Source organism: Coregonus clupeaformis, chromosome 8, assembly GCF_020615455.1.
Source record: "Coregonus clupeaformis isolate EN_2021a chromosome 8, ASM2061545v1, whole genome shotgun sequence".
Classification (NCBI taxonomy): domain Eukaryota; kingdom Metazoa; phylum Chordata; class Actinopteri; order Salmoniformes; family Salmonidae; genus Coregonus; species Coregonus clupeaformis.
The window spans coordinates 53,219,807-53,239,902 of NC_059199.1; the positions used below are offsets into that span (position 1 = coordinate 53,219,807).

The following is a 20,096-nucleotide window of genomic DNA, read 5'->3' on the forward strand; positions in this document are numbered from 1 at the left end:
ATCATCGTCCTCATCCAGTTCCATCCTACTTAACCTCATTCCACCCTTAGTTTTCAGACTTCTCGTTTCCTTTTTACCTTTGGAGCTTGGATGCATTTTTATGGTCGTTTCTGCTTGTCCTCTCTCTATTATTTGTTCATCTTCATCTCTGATGTAATAATCACCCTGCTGGAGGATCACTGGAAGCTGAGGATAAGCATCCCTAAGCTCTACTTCCTTCTCATAAGGTGGGGGTCTTTTCGCCAAATCCGTATGTGAGAAAGGTATACCGACGTCTACCCTCAGTTTCTCTGTCGACGTCTCTTCCTTTAGCCTCTTCTCCATACCTTTGCTTCCCTTGTCGTTGGTATCTTTCATCAGTTTTTGTCCTTCATCTTCAAACAATTTAAGAACACCCAGCTCCCTTTGTCTCTTCTCTTTACGTCGTTCCTTTTGTTTTCCCTTCTTCTGATCTGCCTTGTAAATAGACAGAAGCACTTTCATGATGTTGATGACGTCAGGGTTAAGAGTCCCTTCCACTGGCCATGGTTGTTCAATGTCAGGCCAACGTTTGTTCCATTTGCCGGATAATCTCGCAATACCCTTAACTAAAGGATTACTATGTTCCACTATATCAACCGGTGTAATAACTTTCATAGCCTTGCTATCCTTTCTCCCCATTGTAACTACTCTTTTATATTCCTTTATTGTGAACTATTTTATTTTAGCCTATATAGCCTATGGCTTCCCCCCCTTTAATTATTAATATAACCTAAACAACCCGAAAAAAATATATATATATATATTATTCAACAGAAATATGAATATTAAAAATTTAATCAAAAAAAAATATTATTCAATTTTTTTTATTATTTATTAAAAATAAAAACCCTAAAAAAAATTCAATTAAACATTTTTATTCAAAAATTATTTTTAATTAAAAAAAATAAAAATATCAATTAAAAAATCAATTAAAAATCAATTAAAAATTATTTAAAAATTATGAATAATTAACACCAATCTTTTATTTCTACACCTATTTTACCAATTTATCAATTAGTGGCCCACTTACCTTAACCCCTCCGGAAAGTGAATACCAGTAGTCAACTTCACAGCAATCACAAAAACAAGGACTTCCAATCTACAACACTACCACACCAATAAATTCCATTGTTTAATATGCACCCAAGTATTTCAATATCACAGAATAATGTCAGTACCTGTTTTCCAACCGAACCCCCAATCAAGCCCAGTAATGCACAGAGACACCAAAATGCAAATTTTATTCAACTGATCAGTCCGTTGCCAAGCGTCTGAGAGAGTGTCATTGCATCCAACATCCTATAGGGAAGATTTGTAGACAAAAAAGCACTAGCCTGATTTTGAATGATCCTCTGCCTGCGTCACACCTTGTCACGTCACGTCACGCACACGTTAGCCCCTCCTCTCTCTCCTTTGCTCCGTTCTATAGCCTCATATGACAAGGGAACAAAACGGTACAGACAAGCATTTAAAGTTTATACACTTAACCAAGTTATCCACATTCAATATTCCCCCACTCATATTTGCTACAAGACTGAACCCAGGACTAAATAGATCGCTCAAAACATTTTTATTTTATTTTAATCCGTCATTTAATTCAATTCATTATACTCCGTCAACATATATTTAATTTATAAATGTACTACATCTCAACAAATAGTTTCACGTTCGAATAACAGTTACTTTAACGATTTAGAAGATTCGTGTTACTTCCCCTTATCTGTGGCTATTTTCCCTTGCAGGGTAACCCCAAATGGGACCTATGACCTTTACCCACAATGCCGTGTTTTGTAGGCTTAGCACAACCGCATGTCGTAGTTTTAGCGCCTTAAAATCAAGCGCATGCGCACATCCACTTAACCCCATGCTTACCACACCATAGAACGCCAGCGTCCTACCTCAGTTCTCTATTTTACACTTATAGCCAGACAATAACACATAACAGAACTCACATTTGCGTAGAACTTTCAGTTCCACCCACATACAAACAAGTTTAAGAGGCTTGAATCCATCGCAGTGGACCTCTAAGGTTAAGGTTATCATGTAGCACGCAATACAAATTAGCATTTAGCAATTAGCATTAGCATTAGCTTTAGGTACAATGTGACACAACACACATTTAGCATTTAGCATTAGCATTAGCTTTAGGTACAATGTGACACAACACACATTTAGCATTTAGCATTAGCATTAGCCTTTAGCCAACTGCGGCCTACAACATGTAACAAAACCCGCATTGCGTCTTAAATTGATTTTTCTATGTTCCTAAATTTATTCTGCCGTGAGTATGGCTATTTCTATGAGCGGTCCCCCCCATGCAAATATCCCGTCGGACAGAAGATGAGCAAGCAACCCCCAAGAAAATGTCCCACCAACCCCAGTCCAAGACTGACCTGAAACTCCTAATGCGTTGCCAGGATTTTGTGGCCCACCATGCGGTCGCCCCGTTTGTACCGAAGGCTTATCTAAACCTGCAATGCTCTAAAATTATATACGTATTTCCCTTACTTTATTCTGCTAATATCTGCCCTTAATATCTGCCTTCAATTGCTGTACAATTTTAGAATAATTATTACCAGACTCCTAATCGACAGCAACACCCTACATCAACAACGACCCAAGTACTTTTAACTGTACACCTTCAAAGCCCTCTCATGAATCAGCGGGATAACCAATGCCCAAATTCTTTGTGAGTAATCTCACCTTTAAAGCCGGCTTGGGCAGTAGTCAACTCGCGAATCCAGGAAAGGGACCAAGAACGATGAAATCAGAATCCCGGACGAGCCCCCATTTGTAGTGTCGGTTATTCGTAGTTGTTGCCGTCAATCAAGGAGTCTGCTTAGGCTGCACCGTGTTCAAAGGCTTTTATTAAAATCACGAGGTTACAGCATAAGTTAACAGACCCGCGGAGATCTGGAGAAGCAGTCCCAAATAAATCTCAATGCTTTCTGCCCCTTCGCCGTTGTTCCCCCAGTATATATAACCTCCCAAGATGTGGGTGGCTCCCTCTACTGTCCAATCCCCGTGTCTACAACACACTTCCTGTCTGTTGTATGTGGCGTTACACTAAAACATTCCCTCTTGATACCAAAATCAACATTCTTTCAGTTCCACTTAAAAAAACATTTAACACCATCATAATGTCAATACACTACATTAATTTGTGGAATTTCTTTCCATCTTAATGCATTTGAGCCAATCAGTTGTGTTGTGACAAGGTAGGGGGGTACACAGAAGATAGCCCTATTTAGTAAAAGGCCAAGTCCATATTATGGCAAGAACAGCTAATAAGAAAGAGAAACGACAGTCCATCATTATTTTAAGACATGAAGCTCAGTCAAAAGGGAACATTTTAAGAACTTTGAACGTTTCTTCAAGTGCAGTCCCAAAAACCCTCAAGTGCTATGATGAAACTGGCTCTCATGAGGACCGCCACTGGAATGGAAGACCCAGAGTTACCTCTGCTGCAGAGAATAAGTTCATTAGAGTTACCAGCCTCAGAAATTGCAGCCCAAATAAATGCTTCACAGAGTTCAAGTCAGACACATTTCAACATCATCTGTTCAGAGGGGACTGTGTGAATCAGGCCGTCATGGTCGAATTGCTGCAAAGAAACCACTACTAAAGGACACCAACAATAAGAAGAGACTTGCTTGGGCCAAGAAACACGAGTAATGGACATTAGGTCTGGAGTCCAAATTTGAGATTTTTGGTTCCAACCGGTGTGTCTTTGTGAGACGCAGTGTGGGTGAACGGATAAACTCCGCAGGTTTAGTTCCCATCGTAAAGCATGGAGGAGGAGGTGTTATGGTGTGGGGGTGCTTTGCTGGTGACACTGTCTGTGATTTATTTTGAATTCAAGGCACACTTAACCAGCATGGCTACCACAGCATTCTGCAGCGATACGCCATCCCATCTGGTTTGGGCTTTTGTTTTTCAACAGGACAATGACCCAACACACCTCCAGGCTGTGTAAGGGCTATTTGACCAAGAAGGAGAGTGAAAGAGCGCAGTTAGAAAGAAATGGCATATAGAAGCAAACCGGATGGACATTATGAAAATGATCGGAGACGTTGAGGGTAGAGGAAGTTCAGGAGTAAAAACAAACAAAATATAATTATTGTAAAATTGACTGTGTCCATAAAATGTACACTACCGTTCAAAAGTTTGGTGTCACTTAGAAATGTCCTTGTTTTCGATAGAAAATCAATTGTTTTGTCCATTAAAATAACATCAAATTGATCAGAAATACAGTGTAGACGTTGTTAATGTTGTAAATGGCTATTATAGCTGGAAACGGCTAATTTTTAATGGAATATATACATAGTATACAGAGGCCCATTATCAGCAACCATCAGTCCTGTGAGAGGCAACTCCCTTCACAGAACAGCACAAACTGGCTCTAACTAGAATAGAAAGAGGAGTGGGAGGCCCCGGTGCACAACTGAGCAAGAGGACAAATATATTAGAGTGTCTAGTTTGAGAAGCAGACGCATCACAGGTCCTCAACTGGCAGCTTCATTAAATAGTACCCGCAAAAAACCAGTCTCAACGTCAACAGTGAAGAGGCGACTCCGGGATGCTGACCTTAAGCCATATCTCAGACTGCCCATCTTAATATTTTCTTTTTATTGGCCAGTCTGAGATATGGCTTTTTCTTTGCAACTCTGCCTAGAAGGTCAGCATCCCGGAGTCGCCTCTTCAAAGTTAACGTTGAGACTGGTGTTTTTCTAGTTAGAGCCAGTTTGCGCTGTTCTGTGAAGGGAGTAGTACACAGCGTTGTACGAGATCTTCAGTTTCTTGGCAATTTCTCGCATGGAATAGCCTTCATTTCTCAGAACAAGAATAGACTGACGAGTTTCAGAAGAAAGTTATTTGTTTCAGGCCATTTTGAGCCTGTAATCGAACCCACAATTGCTGATGCTCCAGATACTCAACTAGTCTCAAGAAGGCCAGTTTTATTGCTTCTTTAATCAGCACAACAGTTTTCAGCTGTGCTAACATAATTGCAAAAGGGTTTTCTAATGATCAATTAGCCTTATAAAATGATGAACTTGGATTAGCAAACACAACGTGCCATTGGAACACAGGACTGATTGTTGCTGATAATGGGCATCTGTACGACTATGTAGATATTCCATTAAAAATCAGCCGTTTCCAGCTACAATAGCCATTTACAACATTAACAACGTCTACACTGTATTTCTGATTAATTTGATGTTATTTTAATGGACAAAAAAATTGCTTTTCTTTCGAAAACAAGGACATTTCTAAGTGACCCCAAACTTTTGAACGGTAGTGAATATAAACTTTTCAGGACCCTGTCTTTCAAAGATGTCACGACTTCCTCTGAGGCTGCCTCCTCTCCTTGTTCGGGCAGGCTTTGACGTTCGTCGTCACCGGTCTTCTAGCCACTGCCGCTCCTCATCTCATCATTCCATTTGTTTTGTCTTGTTAATTACACACACCTGGTTCATATCCCCTCATCAGTACCTGTATAAGTGTTTCGTCTGCCCCCTTGTCTTTGTGTGTGATTGTTTATTGTGAGGTTAGTGAAGCTCGGTGGAGCTCCTTGACACCAACCACGGTAAAGGAGGTGAAGTGCTTTATTGGCTTTGCCAACTACTATCGGAGGTTTATCCGGGGCTTTGGCAAGGTCACAGTTCCCATCACATCACTTTTGAAGGGTGGGCCGTCCCGGCCCCGCTGGTCTGCTGAGGCTGACAGGGCCTTCAGTAACCTGAGGGTTCTGTTCACCTCAGCCCTGGTACTGGCCCATCCTGATCCATCACTACTGTTCGTAGTGGAGGTGGATGCGTCCGAGGTAGGGATAGGCGCTGTCCTATCTCAACGCTCGGGCACAACACCCAAGCTCCGCCCCTGTGCCTTCTTCTCCAAGTAGCTCAGCCCGGCAGAGCAGAACTACGACGTTGGTGATCGGGAGCTGTTGGCTGTTGTCCGAGCCCTGACCGTGTGGAGGCACTGGCTCGAGGTGGCGAAACACCCTTTCCTCGTCTGGACGGACCACCGTAACCTGGAGTACATCCGGGCATTCAGGAAGCTGAACCCTCGCCATGCCAGGTGGGCCCTATTCTTCACCCGGCACACACGTCCCCCTCCTCTGGTCACCCAGGTATCGGTCAAACAGTGCACTGCCTGACCGGTAGGTACTGGTGGCCTACCTTGGCTAAGGACGTGAGGGTGTATGTTTCCTCCTGCTCGGTGTGCGCCCAGAGTAAGGCACCTAGGCACCTCCCAGCGGGTAAGTTACAGCCCTTACCAGTTCCACAACGGCCATGGTCCCACTTGTGTATTAAGTTCCTTACTGATATTCCCCTCTCTCAAGGTAACACCACCATCCTGGTCGTTGTAGACCGCTTTTCCAAAGCCTGCCGCCTCCTTCCTCTGCCCGGTCTCCCCACAGCCCTGCAGACTGCGGAGGCCCTGTTTACACACGTCTTCTGGCACTACGGGGTGCCAGAGGACATAGTGTCTGACCAGGGTCCCCAGTTCACATCCAGGGTCTGGAAGGCGTTCATGGAACGTCTGGGGGTCTCGGTCAGCCTGACCTCTGGTTTTCACCCCGAGTCTAATGGGCAGGTGGAACGGGTGAATCAAGATGTGGGTAGGTTCCTGCGGTCCTACTGCCAGGACCGGCCGGGGGAGTGGTCGGTGTTCTTGCCATGGGCTGAATATGCCCAGAACTCTCTCCGCCACTCCTCCACTAACCTAACGCCATTTTAATGTGTTTTAGTTTATCAGCCGGTTCTGGCACCGTGGCATCAGAGCCAGACCGAGGCTCCTGCGGTGGATGAATGGTTTCGGCGCGGGAAGGAGACATGGAACACTGCCCACATCCACCTCCTACGCGCCATGCGTCGCCAGAAGGCCAACGCTGACCGCCATCGCAGTGAGGCCCCGGTCTTTGTACCGGGTGATCGGGTCTGGCTCTCAACCCGGAAACTGCCCCTCCGCCTGCCCTGCCGGAAGCTGAGCCCGCGGTTTGAGGGAACATTCAAAGTCCTGAGGAGAATAAACGAGGTTACTCATAGGTTATTACTCCCTCCAGATTACCGTATTAACCCCTCGTTCCATGTGTCTCTCCTCAGGCCGGTGGTGGCTGGTACGCTCCAGGATTCTGAGGTGCGGGAGGTCCCTCCACCCCCTCTGGACCTCGAGGGGGCCCCGGCGTACTACGTCCGTTCCATCCTGGATTCGAGACGTCGGGTGGGGGGCCTTCAGTACCTCATGGATTGGGAGGAGTACGGTCCGGAGGAGCGGTGCTGGGTCCCGGTGAGGGATATCCTCGATTCCCCATGTGCCTTGTTGGTTTCAATATGCTTGTTTTGCGCAATGGACTGCTTTACTGCGTAACTCTGTATTCCGGAATAATCCTGTTATTCTGTGATTTACCCTCCTGCGCCTGACTCCTTCAAATCACCCATCACAAACGATAATTCGTAGAAATCCAAATAACTTCACAGATCTTCATTGTACAGGGTTTAAACACTGTTCCCATGCTTGTTCAATGAACCATTAGCAATTAATGAACATGCACCTGTGGAACGGTCGTTAAGACTCTAACAGTTTACAGACGGTAGGCAATTAAGGTCACAGTTATGAAAACGTAGGACTCTAAAGAAGCCTTTCTACTGACTCTGAAAAAACCCAAAAGAAAGATGCCCAGGGTCCCTGCTCATCTGCGTGAACGTGCCTTAGGCATGCTGCAAGGAGGAATGAGGACTGCAAATGTGGCCAGGGCAATAAATTGCCCTGTTCATACTGTGAGACGCCTAAGACAGCGCTACAGGGAGACAGGACGGACAGCTGATTGTCCTCGTGGTGGCAGACTACGTGTAACAACACCTGCACAGGATCGGTACATCCAAACATCATACCTCCGGGACAGGTACAGGATGGCAACAACAACTGCCTGAGTTACACCAGGAATGCACAATCCCTCCATCAGTGCTCAGACTGTCCACAATAGGCTGAGAGAGGCTGGACTGAGGGCTTGTAGGCCTGTTGTAAGGCAGGTCCTCACCAGACATCACCGGCAACAACGTCACCAATGGGCACAAACCCACCGTCGCTGGACCAGACAGGACTGGCATAAAGTGCTCTTCACTGATGAGTCACGGTTTTGTCTCACCAGGGGTGATGGTCAGATTTATGTTCATCGTCGAAGGAATGAGCGTTACACCGAGGCCTGTACTCTGGAGCGGGATCGATTTGGAGGCGGAGGGTCCGTCATGGTCTGGGGCGGTGTGTCACAGCATCATCGGACTGAGCTTGTTGTCTTTGCAGGCAATCTCAACCCTGTGCATTACAGGGAAGACATCCTCCTTGTGGTACCCTTCCTGCAGGCTCATCCTGACATCACCCTCCAGCATGACAATGCCACCAGCCATACTGCTCGTTCTGTGCGTGATTTCCTGCAAGATAGGAATGTCAGTATTCTGCCATGGCCAGCGAAGAGCCCGGATCTTAGTCCCATTGAGCACGTCTGGGACCTGTTGGATCGGAGGGTGAGGGCTAGGGCCATTCCCCCCAGAAATGTCCAGGAACTTGCAGGTGCCTTGGTGGAAGAGTGGGGTAACATCTCACAGCAAGAACTGGCAAATCTGCTGCAGTCCATGAGGAGGAGATGCACTGCAGTACTTAATGCTGCTGGTGGCTACACCAGAAACTGACTGTTTCTTTTGATTTTGACCCCCCCCCCCGTAGTTCAGGGACACACTATTCCATTTCTGTTAGGCACATGTCTGTGGAACTTGTTCCGTTTATGTCTCAGTTGTTGAATCTTGATAAGTTCATTCAAATATTTACACATGTTTAGTTTGCTGAAAATAAACGCAGTTGACAGTGAGATGACGTTTCTTTTTTTTGCTGAGATTAGTATGTGTAAGCTGGAAGCAGAGGCCTAAGCGTTGTTGTTCACTAGTTTACTCCAATTGTGGAAGGGGTGGTGGGGTTGGAAAGTAATAAAGGGAAATATATATGTATATACATATGTATGTATATGTATTTCTATATAAAGTAGGTATGTGTATATGTATGAATGTATGTATATACAGTGGGGAGAACAAGTATTTGATACACTGCCGATTTTGCAGGTTTTCCTACTTACAAAGCATGTAGAGGTCTGTAATTTTTATCATAGGTACACTTCAACTGTGAGAGACGGAATCTAAAACAAAAATCCAGAAAATCACATTGTATGATTTTTAAGTAATTAATTTGCATTTTATTGCATGACATAAGTATTTGATACATCAGAAAAGCAGAACTTAATATTTGGTACAGAAACCTTTGTTTGCAATTACAGAGATCATACGTTTCCTGTAGGTCTTGACCAGGTTTGCACACTGCAGCAGGGATTTTGGCCCACTCCTCTATACAGACCTTCTCCAGATCCTTCAGGTTTCGGGGATGTCGCTGGGCAATACGGACTTTCAGCTCCCTCCAAAGATTTTCTATTGGGTTCAGGTCTGGAGACTGGCTAGGCAACTCCAGGACCTTGAGATGCTTCTTACGGAGCCACTCCTTAGTTGCCCTGGCTGTGTGTTTCGGGTCGTTGTCATGCTGGAAGACCCAGCCATGACCCATCTTCAATGCTCTTACTGAGGGAAGGAGGTTGTTGGCCAAGATCTCGCGATACATGGCCCCATCCATCCTCTCCTCAATACGGTGCAGTCGTCCTGTCCCCTTTGCAGAAAAACATCCCCAAAGAATGATGTTTCCACCTCCATGCTTCACGGTTGGGATAGTGTTCTTGGGGTTGTACTCATCCTTCTTCTTCCTCCAAACACGGCGAGTGGAGTTTAGACCAAAAAGCTCTATTTTTGTCTCATCAGACCACATTACCTTCTCCCATTCCTCCTCTGGATCATCAAGATGGTCATTGGCAAACTTCAGACGGGCCTGGACATGCGCTGGCTTGAGCAGGGGGACCTTGCGTGCGCTGCAGGATTTTAATCCATGACGGCGTAGTGTGTTACTAATGGTTTTCTTTGAGACTGTGGTCCCAGCTCTCTTCAGGTCATTGACCAGGTCCTGCCGTGTAGTTCTGGGCTGATCCCTCACCTTCCTCATGATCATTGATGCCCCACAAGGTGAGATCTTGCATGGAGCCCCAGACCGAGGGTGATTGACCGTCATCTTGAACTTCTTCCATTTTTTAATAATTGCGCCAACAGTTGTTGCCTTCTCACCAAGCTGCTTGCCTATTGTCCTGTAGCCCATCCCAGCCTTGTGCAGGTCTACAATTTTATCCCTGATGTCCTTACACAGCTCTCTGGTCTTGGCCATTGTGGAGAGGTTGGAGTCTGTTTGATTGAGTGTGTGGACAGGTGTCTTTTATACAGGTAACGAGTTCAAACAGGTGCAGTCAATACAGGTAATGAGTGGAAAACAGGAGGGCTTCTTAAAGAATAACTAACAGGTCTGTGAGAGCCGGAATTCTTACTGGTTGGTAGGTGATCAAATACTTATGTCATGCAATAAAATGCAAATTAATTACTTAAAAATCATGCAATGTGATTTTCTGGATTTTTGTTTTAGATTCCGTCTCTCACAGTTGAAGTGTACCTATGATAAAAATTACAGACCTCTACATGCTTTGTAAGTAGGAAAACCTGCAAAATCGGCAGTGTATCAAATACTTGTTCTCCCCACTGTATATATACAGTGGGGGAAAAAGTATTTAGTCAGCCACCTATTGTGCAAGTTCTCCCACTTAAAAAGATGAGAGAGGCCTGTAATTTTCATCATAGGTACACGTCAACTATGACAGACAAAATGAGAAATAAAAATCCAGAAAATCACATTGTAGGATTTGTAATGAATTTATTTGCAAATTATGGTGGAAAAATGAGTATTTGGTCAATAACAAAAGTTTCTCAATACTTTGTTATATACCCTTTGTTGGCAATGACACAGGTCAAACGTTTTCTGTAAGTCTTCACAAGGTTTTCACACACTGTTGCTGGTATTTTGGCCCATTCCTCCATGCAGATCTCCTCTACAGCAGTGATGTTTTGGGGCTGTCGCTGGGCAACACGGACTTTCAACTCCCTCCAAAGATTTTCTATGGGGTTGAGATCTGGAGACTGGCTAGGCCACTCCAGGACCTTGAAATGCTTCTTACGAAGCCACTCCTTCGTTGCCCGGGCGGTGTGTTTGGGATCATTGTCATGCTGAAAGACCCAGCCACGTTTCATCTTCAATGCCCTTGCTGATGGAAGGAAGTTTTCACTCAAAATCTCACGATACATGGCCCCATTGATGGTGTTCTTTGGATGCAACTCAGCATTCTTTGTCCTCCAAACACGACGAGTTGAGTTTTTACCAAAAAGTTCTATTTTGGTTTCATCTGACCATATGACATTCTCCCAATCCTCTTCTGGATCATCCAAATGCACTCTAGCAAACTTCAGACGGGCCTGGACATGTACTGGCTTAAGCAGGGGGACACGTCTTGCACTGCAGGATTTGAGTCCCTGGCGGCGTAGTGTGTTACTGATGGTAGGCTTTGTTACTTTGGTCCCAGCTCTCTGCAGGTCATTCACTAGGTCCCCCCGTGTGGTTCTGGTATTTTTGCTCACCGTTCTTGTGATCATTTTGACCCCACGGGGTGAGATCTTGCGTGGAGCCCCAGATCGAGGGAGATTATCAGTGGTCTTGTATGTCTTCCATTTCCTAATAATTGCTCCCACAGTTGATTTATTCAAACCAAGCTGCTTACCTATTGCAGATTCAGTCTTCCCAGCCTGGTGCAGGTCTACAATTTTGTTTCTGGTGTCCTTTACAGCTCTTTGGTCTTGGCCATAGTGGAGTTTGGAGTGTGACTGTTTGAGGTTGTGGACAGGTGTCTTTTATACTAAGTTAACAAGTTCAAACAGGTGCCATTAATACAGGTAACGAGTGGAGGACAGAGGAGCCTCTTAAATAAGAAGTTACAGGTCTGTTGAGAGCCAGAAATATTGCTTGTTTGTAGGTGACCAAATACTTATTTTCCACCATAATTTGCAAATAAATTCATAAAAAATCCTACAATGTGATTTTCTGGATTTTATTCCTCAATTTGTCGTCATAGTTGACGTGTACCTATGATGAAAATTACAGGCCTCTCTCATCTTTTTAAGTGGGAGAACTTGCACAATTGGTGGCTGACTAAATACTTTTCCCTCCCACTGTATATGCGAGAAAAAACATGGGGGATTGGAAGTGATGCAGACAATTACATTGATGGAAGTTACAATCTATCTGCAATATTAAAGCATATCTACCCCCCCAAAAAAAACAATATATATATATATATATACAAAAAAAAGGCTGTGTAAGGGCTATTTGACCAAGAAGGAGAGTGATGGAGTGCTGCGTTAGATGACCTGGCCTCCACCGACCTCAACCCAATTGAGATGGTTTGGGATGAGTCGGACGGGAGAGTGAAGGAAAAGCAGCCAACAAGTGCTCAGCATATGTGGGAACTCCTTCAAGACTGTTGGAAAAGCATTCCAGGTGAAGCTGGTTGAGAGAATGCCAAGAGTGTGCAAAGCTGTCATCAAGGCAAAGGGTGGCTATTTGAAGAATCTCAAATATAAAATATATTTTGATTTGTTTAACACTTGTTTGGTTACTACATGATTCCATATATGTTATTTCATAGTTTTTATGTTTTCACTACTATTCTATAGTGTAGAAAATATTAAAAATAAAGAAAAACCCTTGAATTAATAGGGAGGTGTCCAAACTTTTGACTGGTACTGTATATATACGGTGCTGCTTGAAAGTATGTGAGCCCCTTGTGCAATTACAGATTTTTTCCGTTTTTACCATGAAATCTTAATTTAATCAGAACCAGTCTTTTTGATCTGAAATATCAGGTTTATATTTACCAGTACCATATGTTATTATAGAGGAAATCATGTGTGTAGTACAAAAACAAAAGTTGCATTGGTTAAATCAAGTAGGAAAGTGAATCAGGTGGGTAAATAATTAGCTACCAAATGAACCAATCAAAGGAGAGATCGTTAGAGATAAGAAACCTGGTAAGTTTGGTGTTACCCATCCAGGTGAATTTAAAGCACACCACGCTGAGAGGAAAGGAGATCTCAGAGGACATCAGGACAATGGTAGTGAGAGCACATAAATCTGGGGAAGGCTATAAAATCATCTAAAAAAGATTTGAGCTCCATCAGTCCACTGTGAGGCAAATAATTTACAAATAGAGAGCATTTAACATGACAGCAACCTGGCCTAGAAGTGGACGCCCTTCCAAAATATCCCCAAGAGCCACAAGAACAATAATAAATCAGGTAAAAGCCAACCCAAACATAACATCTAAAGATTTGCAGACCTCCCTTGCTGCATCTCAGGTAACTGTGCATGCTTCAACTATAAGAAGAACACTGAATCGAAATGCCATTCATGGGAGGGTTGCTAGGAAGAGGCCTCTGCTGTCAAAAAAGAACCAAACTGCCAGTCTTAACTTTGCCAGAGACCACCTGGACAAACCTGAAGGTTTCTGGAAGTCCATTCTCTGGACCGATGAGTCCAAATTTGACATTTTTTGTCACAATCAACACCGCTACGTTTGGCGAAAACCCAACACTGCCTACCACCAAAATAACCTTATCCCAACAGTCAAGCATGGTGGTGGGAATGTCAAGATCTGGGGCTGCTTTTCCTCCTCTGGACCTCGACGACTCCACATCATTAAGGGAACCATGAATTCTGAGATATACCAGGAGATTCTTGAACAGAACGTCAGGCCATCAGTCAAAGAGCTAAAGCTGGGACAAAAATGGGTCTTTCAACAAGACAACGACACAAAGCATTCAAGCAAATCTACCAAAGAATGGCTCAGGAGAAAGAAGATTTGTGTTTTGGATTGGCCAAGTCAAAGTCCTGACCTAAATCCAATCGAGATGCTGTGGCAGGACCTGAAGCGGGAAGTTCATGCCAGACACCCCTCAAACCTCACTCAATTGACTGAGTTCTGTAAGGAGGACTGGGCAAAAATCCCTCCAAACAGATGTCAGAGACTGATTACTGGCTATAGGAGACATTTAGTCCAAGTTTTCGCTGCTAATGGAGGTTCCACAAGCTATTGACTGAAGGGGTTCACATATTCTTGCACACATCAAATCTTTGTTTCTGTTAAATAAACCACTTTTTTTAAATAAACAATGAAAATATATCATACCCAACTGGTCCCAGATATTCAGTAGAGAGACTGTCACTCTCAGATGTGACATACAGGGAGGAGAAGAGATTGAGTTTTTAAAACAGTGTTCGTTAGTTGGTCTACGCGAATACAGAGCCTGAGTACAGAATCAGTCCTGCAAAGAATGGTCTATATACCTGTGAAGGTCTTCAGAAACACAATGGCTTAAAACACTCCCAGACAAGTAATGCTATACAATTGATCATGTTAGGTAAGTCTGTTTTTCTTGGGATTGCAAGAGAAAGAGACAAAATAGTGAGAAAAATACAAAGGGATGAGGTCAAATAGCAGACAGTGAAATCAATGATGGAACTAAACTATAGTTTGATTTTGGGGTAAGGTACAATACCATGATAACAAAATGGGTAAAAATTTTAAACTAAAATCATTTAATTAAAGAACAAACATTTTAATTGTGTCATCTCCTTCATAACAGATCAACCCCAAGCTGTCCTGAGTGTCTCTCCTCAGTGGCTGAACCCTGGAGACTCAGTTACTCTGAGCTGTGGGGTTAAAGAGTCATCTACAGGCTGGAGGTTCTTCTGGTACCGAACTGTTCCCTACAGAGCTGGGTTACCCTCCCTATTGGACAAGTCCTACTCTGTAGAGCCTCTATCTGGCAACTCCTACACTCTGATCCCTGCTGGTCCTAATCACACAGGAGGATATGTGTGTAGAGCTGGGAGAGGAGACCCAGTCTATCACACACTCTACAGTGAACCTCAGTTTCTCTGGTCAGGAGGTAACTAACTGCATTGAAACTGCATTGAATCATATTGAAGTCACCCTCATGTGTATGTACAGTATAACTAGGTTTGAGTCTGTCTCTCTTTGTTTTAGACCTGCATCCTTCAGTGTCTCTCAGAATAAGACCCAACAGAACTCAACACTTTACATCAAAGTCTCTCTCACTAAGCTGTGAGGAGAAGGGGAACTCTACTGGATGGAGACTGAAGAGATACAGAGAGAGAGGAGTGGAGTCAGGGTGTGGCTCTAACTGGGGATCAATAGCAGGGTCCACATGTACCATCAGGTCCACACTTGAAAAGGACTGTGGAGTGTACTGGTGTGAGTCTGCATCAGGAGAGTACAGTAATGCTGTCAACATCACAGTGGCTGGTACGTCTATTGTATAACATTCACTAACCTTTTTTACATTTCAATGTTCAATTCTGAAACTGAATGAATGTATCTCATATAAAATACAAGCTCATAAGACGTTAATATATTGTGTGTGATTACTCCTGATTTACAGTTTTATTTATATATTATGTTACACAGCTGGTGCTGTGATCCTGGAGAGCCCTGCCTATCCCATGACTGAGGGAGACTCTGTGACTCTGCTCTGTACAAATAGAAATCAGGAAACAAACCCAAACCCCAAGGTTGATTTCTACAAAGATGGAGAACTCATCAGGAATGAGACCACAGGAGATATGACCATCCCTGTAGTATCCAAGTCAGATGAAGGCTTCTATAAGTGTAAATCTACTGAAGGAGAATCACCAGAGAGCTGGGTGACAGTGAGAGGTGAGAAAATAATTATGATCACATTACATTTGTATAATATCTGTGGTCATCAGTGATTTGTAGTGTTAAAAAGCATACTGTAGGTTTGGAGTTGCGAGCTCAGGCTGGTCATCTGATCTCAAGTTAGATGTCAAATATATAATGTATCTACAGAATTGTTTCACTTTGTCCACTACTTTATTTATTTTCTATAACTACCTCAGAGTCTGATGGTGATTTGCTGTTCTCTCTCCAGGTGTAACTCCTGGACCCTCTACATTAGTCCTAGTAGTAGTGGTTGTGGGCCTGGTTGTTGCTGGTGTTCTACTGGCCATTCTGTTGGTACTGCTGTGTCGATATAAAAACGCCAAATGTGAGACTTTCATAATTTCTCATTTTAGGAGAAAAATTTCAAATTCAAAACTTCAAAACAGATACCACCTGATATAACAGTATGCATTTCTCATTACAGGTTCCTGTTGCAACAGGACATTCTTGTGAGTACACCTGTCTTTCAACTATGTTCCTTTTCATACAGTAAAATATCATCTGTGTGTTTCATGAGTATCTCTCTCCGTGTAGGCCCCCCCAGCCCCAGAGCACCAACCTGGACCCCCAACAGGACCAAGGATCTACCAAGGGCCGGGTTCCTGATGCTGGGTATACACACCTGCAGCATGGTCAGTCTCTCAGCCCAGAACACTGTCACTCTCCTCTCTCTGTAACCTCACACACTGACTTTTCACCATCCACTTTGTATACAACATGTTACCGTACTCTATGTCCCAAGGCAAGCTGAGGGAAAACCGACCAATTAATCTTGCTTTCTCTTCTTTGACCAACAGGTGGCGCTAACATCTACGATAAAATCACTCTCTCAGACAACAATGACAATGGTACTGTTTACTCTATGTTAGGTTTAGCATGAATACAGTATAGAGTTGTTGTTGTAGTTGTTCTTCATATGTTTAATATGACTAGCATACTAAGACTAAGTAGAGATATTAGTGTATTACCTGTATGTTTCAGATGCTGCAGCTGCTACTGCTGGACCAAGTGATGTGATGTACGCCCAGATTCAACTCAAAAAGTTGGACAAGAAAAAAAAAAGTAATTCTTAACTGTCACAGAAATTAATACAAACTGTAGCAGTTTTTTTTTTTTATCATCAAAGATGTTATACAAACTTACATATTCTCTCTTCCTCCTCAGAAATGACAGCTGATCTAAAATATTATTCTGAGGTCAAGACAGGGAAGGCTACAGGTAAGACCCATTCTACAGGTTGGTAGTCAGTGAAATCTAAATGTGGGATTTTTGAATTTCGATGAAGATGCAGAATATGCAATAAGCTAACTCCTTCATTTGTTGACTGGAAATGTAATGAGGTTGACCTTAAACAGAAGGTCAAAGCCAAGAAGAAGAACGGTCAGACTAGACATCCCTTCTTCCATATTCCCCCTATCATAACCTCACACCTCTTTGACCCCTTATTGACTAGCTGTATATTATTATGTATATAACTGTTCTATTATTCTGATGTTTATCCTCACCCCTTACAGAAACAGAAACCCCACCTGAGGCAGATTCGGTCTATTCTCAAGTGAAGCTAGTCACAGCCCCAGGTAAGACTAATAGCCATATGCTATTGATACTTAATATGATACTAATATGGAACTAATGCTCTGATATCAAAGTATAATGTATCTATTTAAAGTATGTAAGAGTTTGTTTGACTGCATGTCCTAGACAACTTTGTGTGGTGATATGTTGCAGGACCTTGAGGGAGGAAGGAAGGGACACACCATCAGAGGAGGAGCAGAAGGAACACAGGAACATGGATTATGCACGCACAATTCACACATTACAAACACACACACACAGACTCAAACACAAACACACACACACACACACAATAACACCTTGTACTTATTTTATTTACCAACAGATATATTGAATTTAAGCATGGTTTAATTGTGTATTACTGTAACAACTTTGTTTAATTATATGGTGTAATGATGATGGATCTTATCTGCAGCTACAGCAATTTTATCTACTTTGATTTGTGGATTATTATTATTTTTATTCATAGAGGTTTTTCTCCTTGAGATAAAACCAATTTTTCAAGAGAGACCTGGTCCAACAGCAGCAGGGGAAACAGTTTCAGACAAAACAACTTACATACACTAACACGACAATGAACAAAACTATAGACACACATACAGTAAAACAATTACATATTACGTAAATAAACACAAGTGTCATAACTAAAAAAGCAGCTGTTTTAAAGACAATCACACTCTTCTATGATATTTGTTTAAACTCCACCAACGTGACTAGATCAAACCATTTTAAAATGTTCAGGAGAGAATTCCAGGACCACGGAGCTGAGTAACTAAAACTATTTCTACAATGACCTGTTCTAATTCTTGGTACTGTTAAAGCAAATGAGAATGGGACCGTAATTGATATTATTTACTGACCTGATTAAAAAGGAACAGAGATAAAGTGTCATTTTACCCAATATGGCCTTATACAGTGCCTTGCAAAAGTATTCATCCCCCTTGGTGTTTTTCCTATTTTGTTGCATTACAACCTGTAATTTAAATGGATTTTTATTTGGATTTCATGTAATGGACATACACAAAATAGTCCAAATTGGTGAAGTGAAATGAAAAAAATAACTTCAAAATATTATAGTAAAAATAAATAACGCAAAAGTGGTGCGTGCATATGTATTCACCCCCTTTGCTATGAAGCCCCTAAATAAGATCTGGTGCAACCAATTACCTTCAGAAGTCACATAATTAGTTAAATAAAGTCCACCTGTCTGCAATCTAAGTGTCACATGATCTGTCACATGATCTCAGTATATATACACCTGTTCTGAAAGGCCCCAGATTCTGCAACACCACTAAGCAAGGGGCACCATCAAGCAAGTGGCACCATGAAGACCAAGGAGCTCTCCAAACAGGTCAGGAACAAAGTTGTGGAGAAGTACAGATCAGGGTTCGGTTATAAGAAAATATCAGAAACTTTGAACAACCAACGGAGCACCATTAAATCTATTATTAAACAATGGAAAGAATATGGCACCACAACAAATCTGCCAAGAGAGGGCCACCCACCAAAACTCACGGACCAGGCAATGAGGGCATTAACCAGAGAGGCAACAAAGACACCAAAGATAACCCTGAAGGAGCTGCAAAGCTCCACAGTGGAGATTGGAGTATCTGTCAATAGGACCACTTTAAGCAGTACACTACACAGAGCTGGGCTTTACGGAAGAGTGGCCAGAAAAAAGCCATTGCTTCAAGAAAAAAATAAGCAAACACGTTTGGTGTTTGCCAAAATGCATGTGGGAGACTCCCCAATTATATGGAAGAAGGTACTCTGGTCAGATGAGACTAAAATTGAGCTTTTTGGCCATCAAGGAAAACGCTATGTCTGGCGCAAAACCAACACCTCTCATCACCCCGAGAACACCATCCCCACAGTGAAGCATGGTGGTGGCAGCATCATGCTGTGGGGATGTTTTTCATCGGCAGGGACTGGGAAACTGGACAGAATTGAAGGAATGATGGATGGTGCTAAATACAGGGAAATTCTTGAGGGAAACCTGTTTCAGTCTTCCAGAGGTTTGAGACTGGGACGGAGGTTCACCTTCCAGCAGGACAATGACCCTAAGCATACTGCTAAAGCAAGACTCGAGTGGTTTAAGGGGAAACATTTAAATGTCTTGGACTGGAGCAGTTTTGCCTTGAAGAATGGGCAATAATCCCAGTAGCTAGATGTGCCAAGTTTATAGAGACATACCCCAAGAGACTTGCAGCTGTAATTGCTGCAAAAGTTGGCTTTACAATGTTTAGTAGTGGTTTCATTGCAGCAATTCGACCATGAAGGCCTGATTCACACAGTCCCCTCTGAACAGTTGATGTTGAGATGTGTCTGTGACTTGAACTCTGTGAAGCATTTATTTGGGCTGCAATTTACGAGGCTGGTAACTCTAATGAACTTATCCTCTGCAGCAGAGGTAACTCTGGGTCTTCCATTCCTGTGGCCGTCCTCATGAGAGCCAGTTTCATCATAGCGCTTGATGGTTTTTGCAACTGCACTTGAAATTTTCCGGATCGACTGACCTTCATGTCTTAAAGTAATGATGGACTGTCGTTTCTCTTTGCTTATTTGAGCTGTTCTTGCCATAATGTGGACTTGGTCTTTTACCAAATAGGGCTATCTTCTGTATACCACCCCTACCTTGTCACAACACAACTGATTGGCTCAAAGGCATTAAGAAGGAAAGAAATTCCACAAATGAACTTTTAAGAAGGCACAC

At 43.0% G+C, this 20,096-nt stretch overlaps 1 protein-coding gene across 1 annotated transcript; it reads left to right on the plus strand.

Moving 5' to 3' along the window:
- Nucleotides 1-13,751: 13,751 nt before the first annotated feature.
- LOC121572458 (low affinity immunoglobulin gamma Fc region receptor II-like) lies at nt 13,752-18,350 on the plus strand. The gene is made up of 12 exons (XM_045222272.1): nt 13,752-13,790; nt 14,651-14,993; nt 15,092-15,370; nt 15,533-15,781; nt 16,017-16,133; nt 16,233-16,257; nt 16,343-16,440; nt 16,606-16,656; nt 16,790-16,870; nt 16,973-17,026; nt 17,323-17,385; nt 17,537-18,350. Exons 1-12 carry the CDS (start codon nt 13,752-13,754, stop codon nt 17,542-17,544), a joined length of 1,407 nt encoding a protein of 468 aa, XP_045078207.1. The 3' UTR covers nt 17,545-18,350.
- Nucleotides 18,351-20,096: the final 1,746 nt, after the last annotated feature.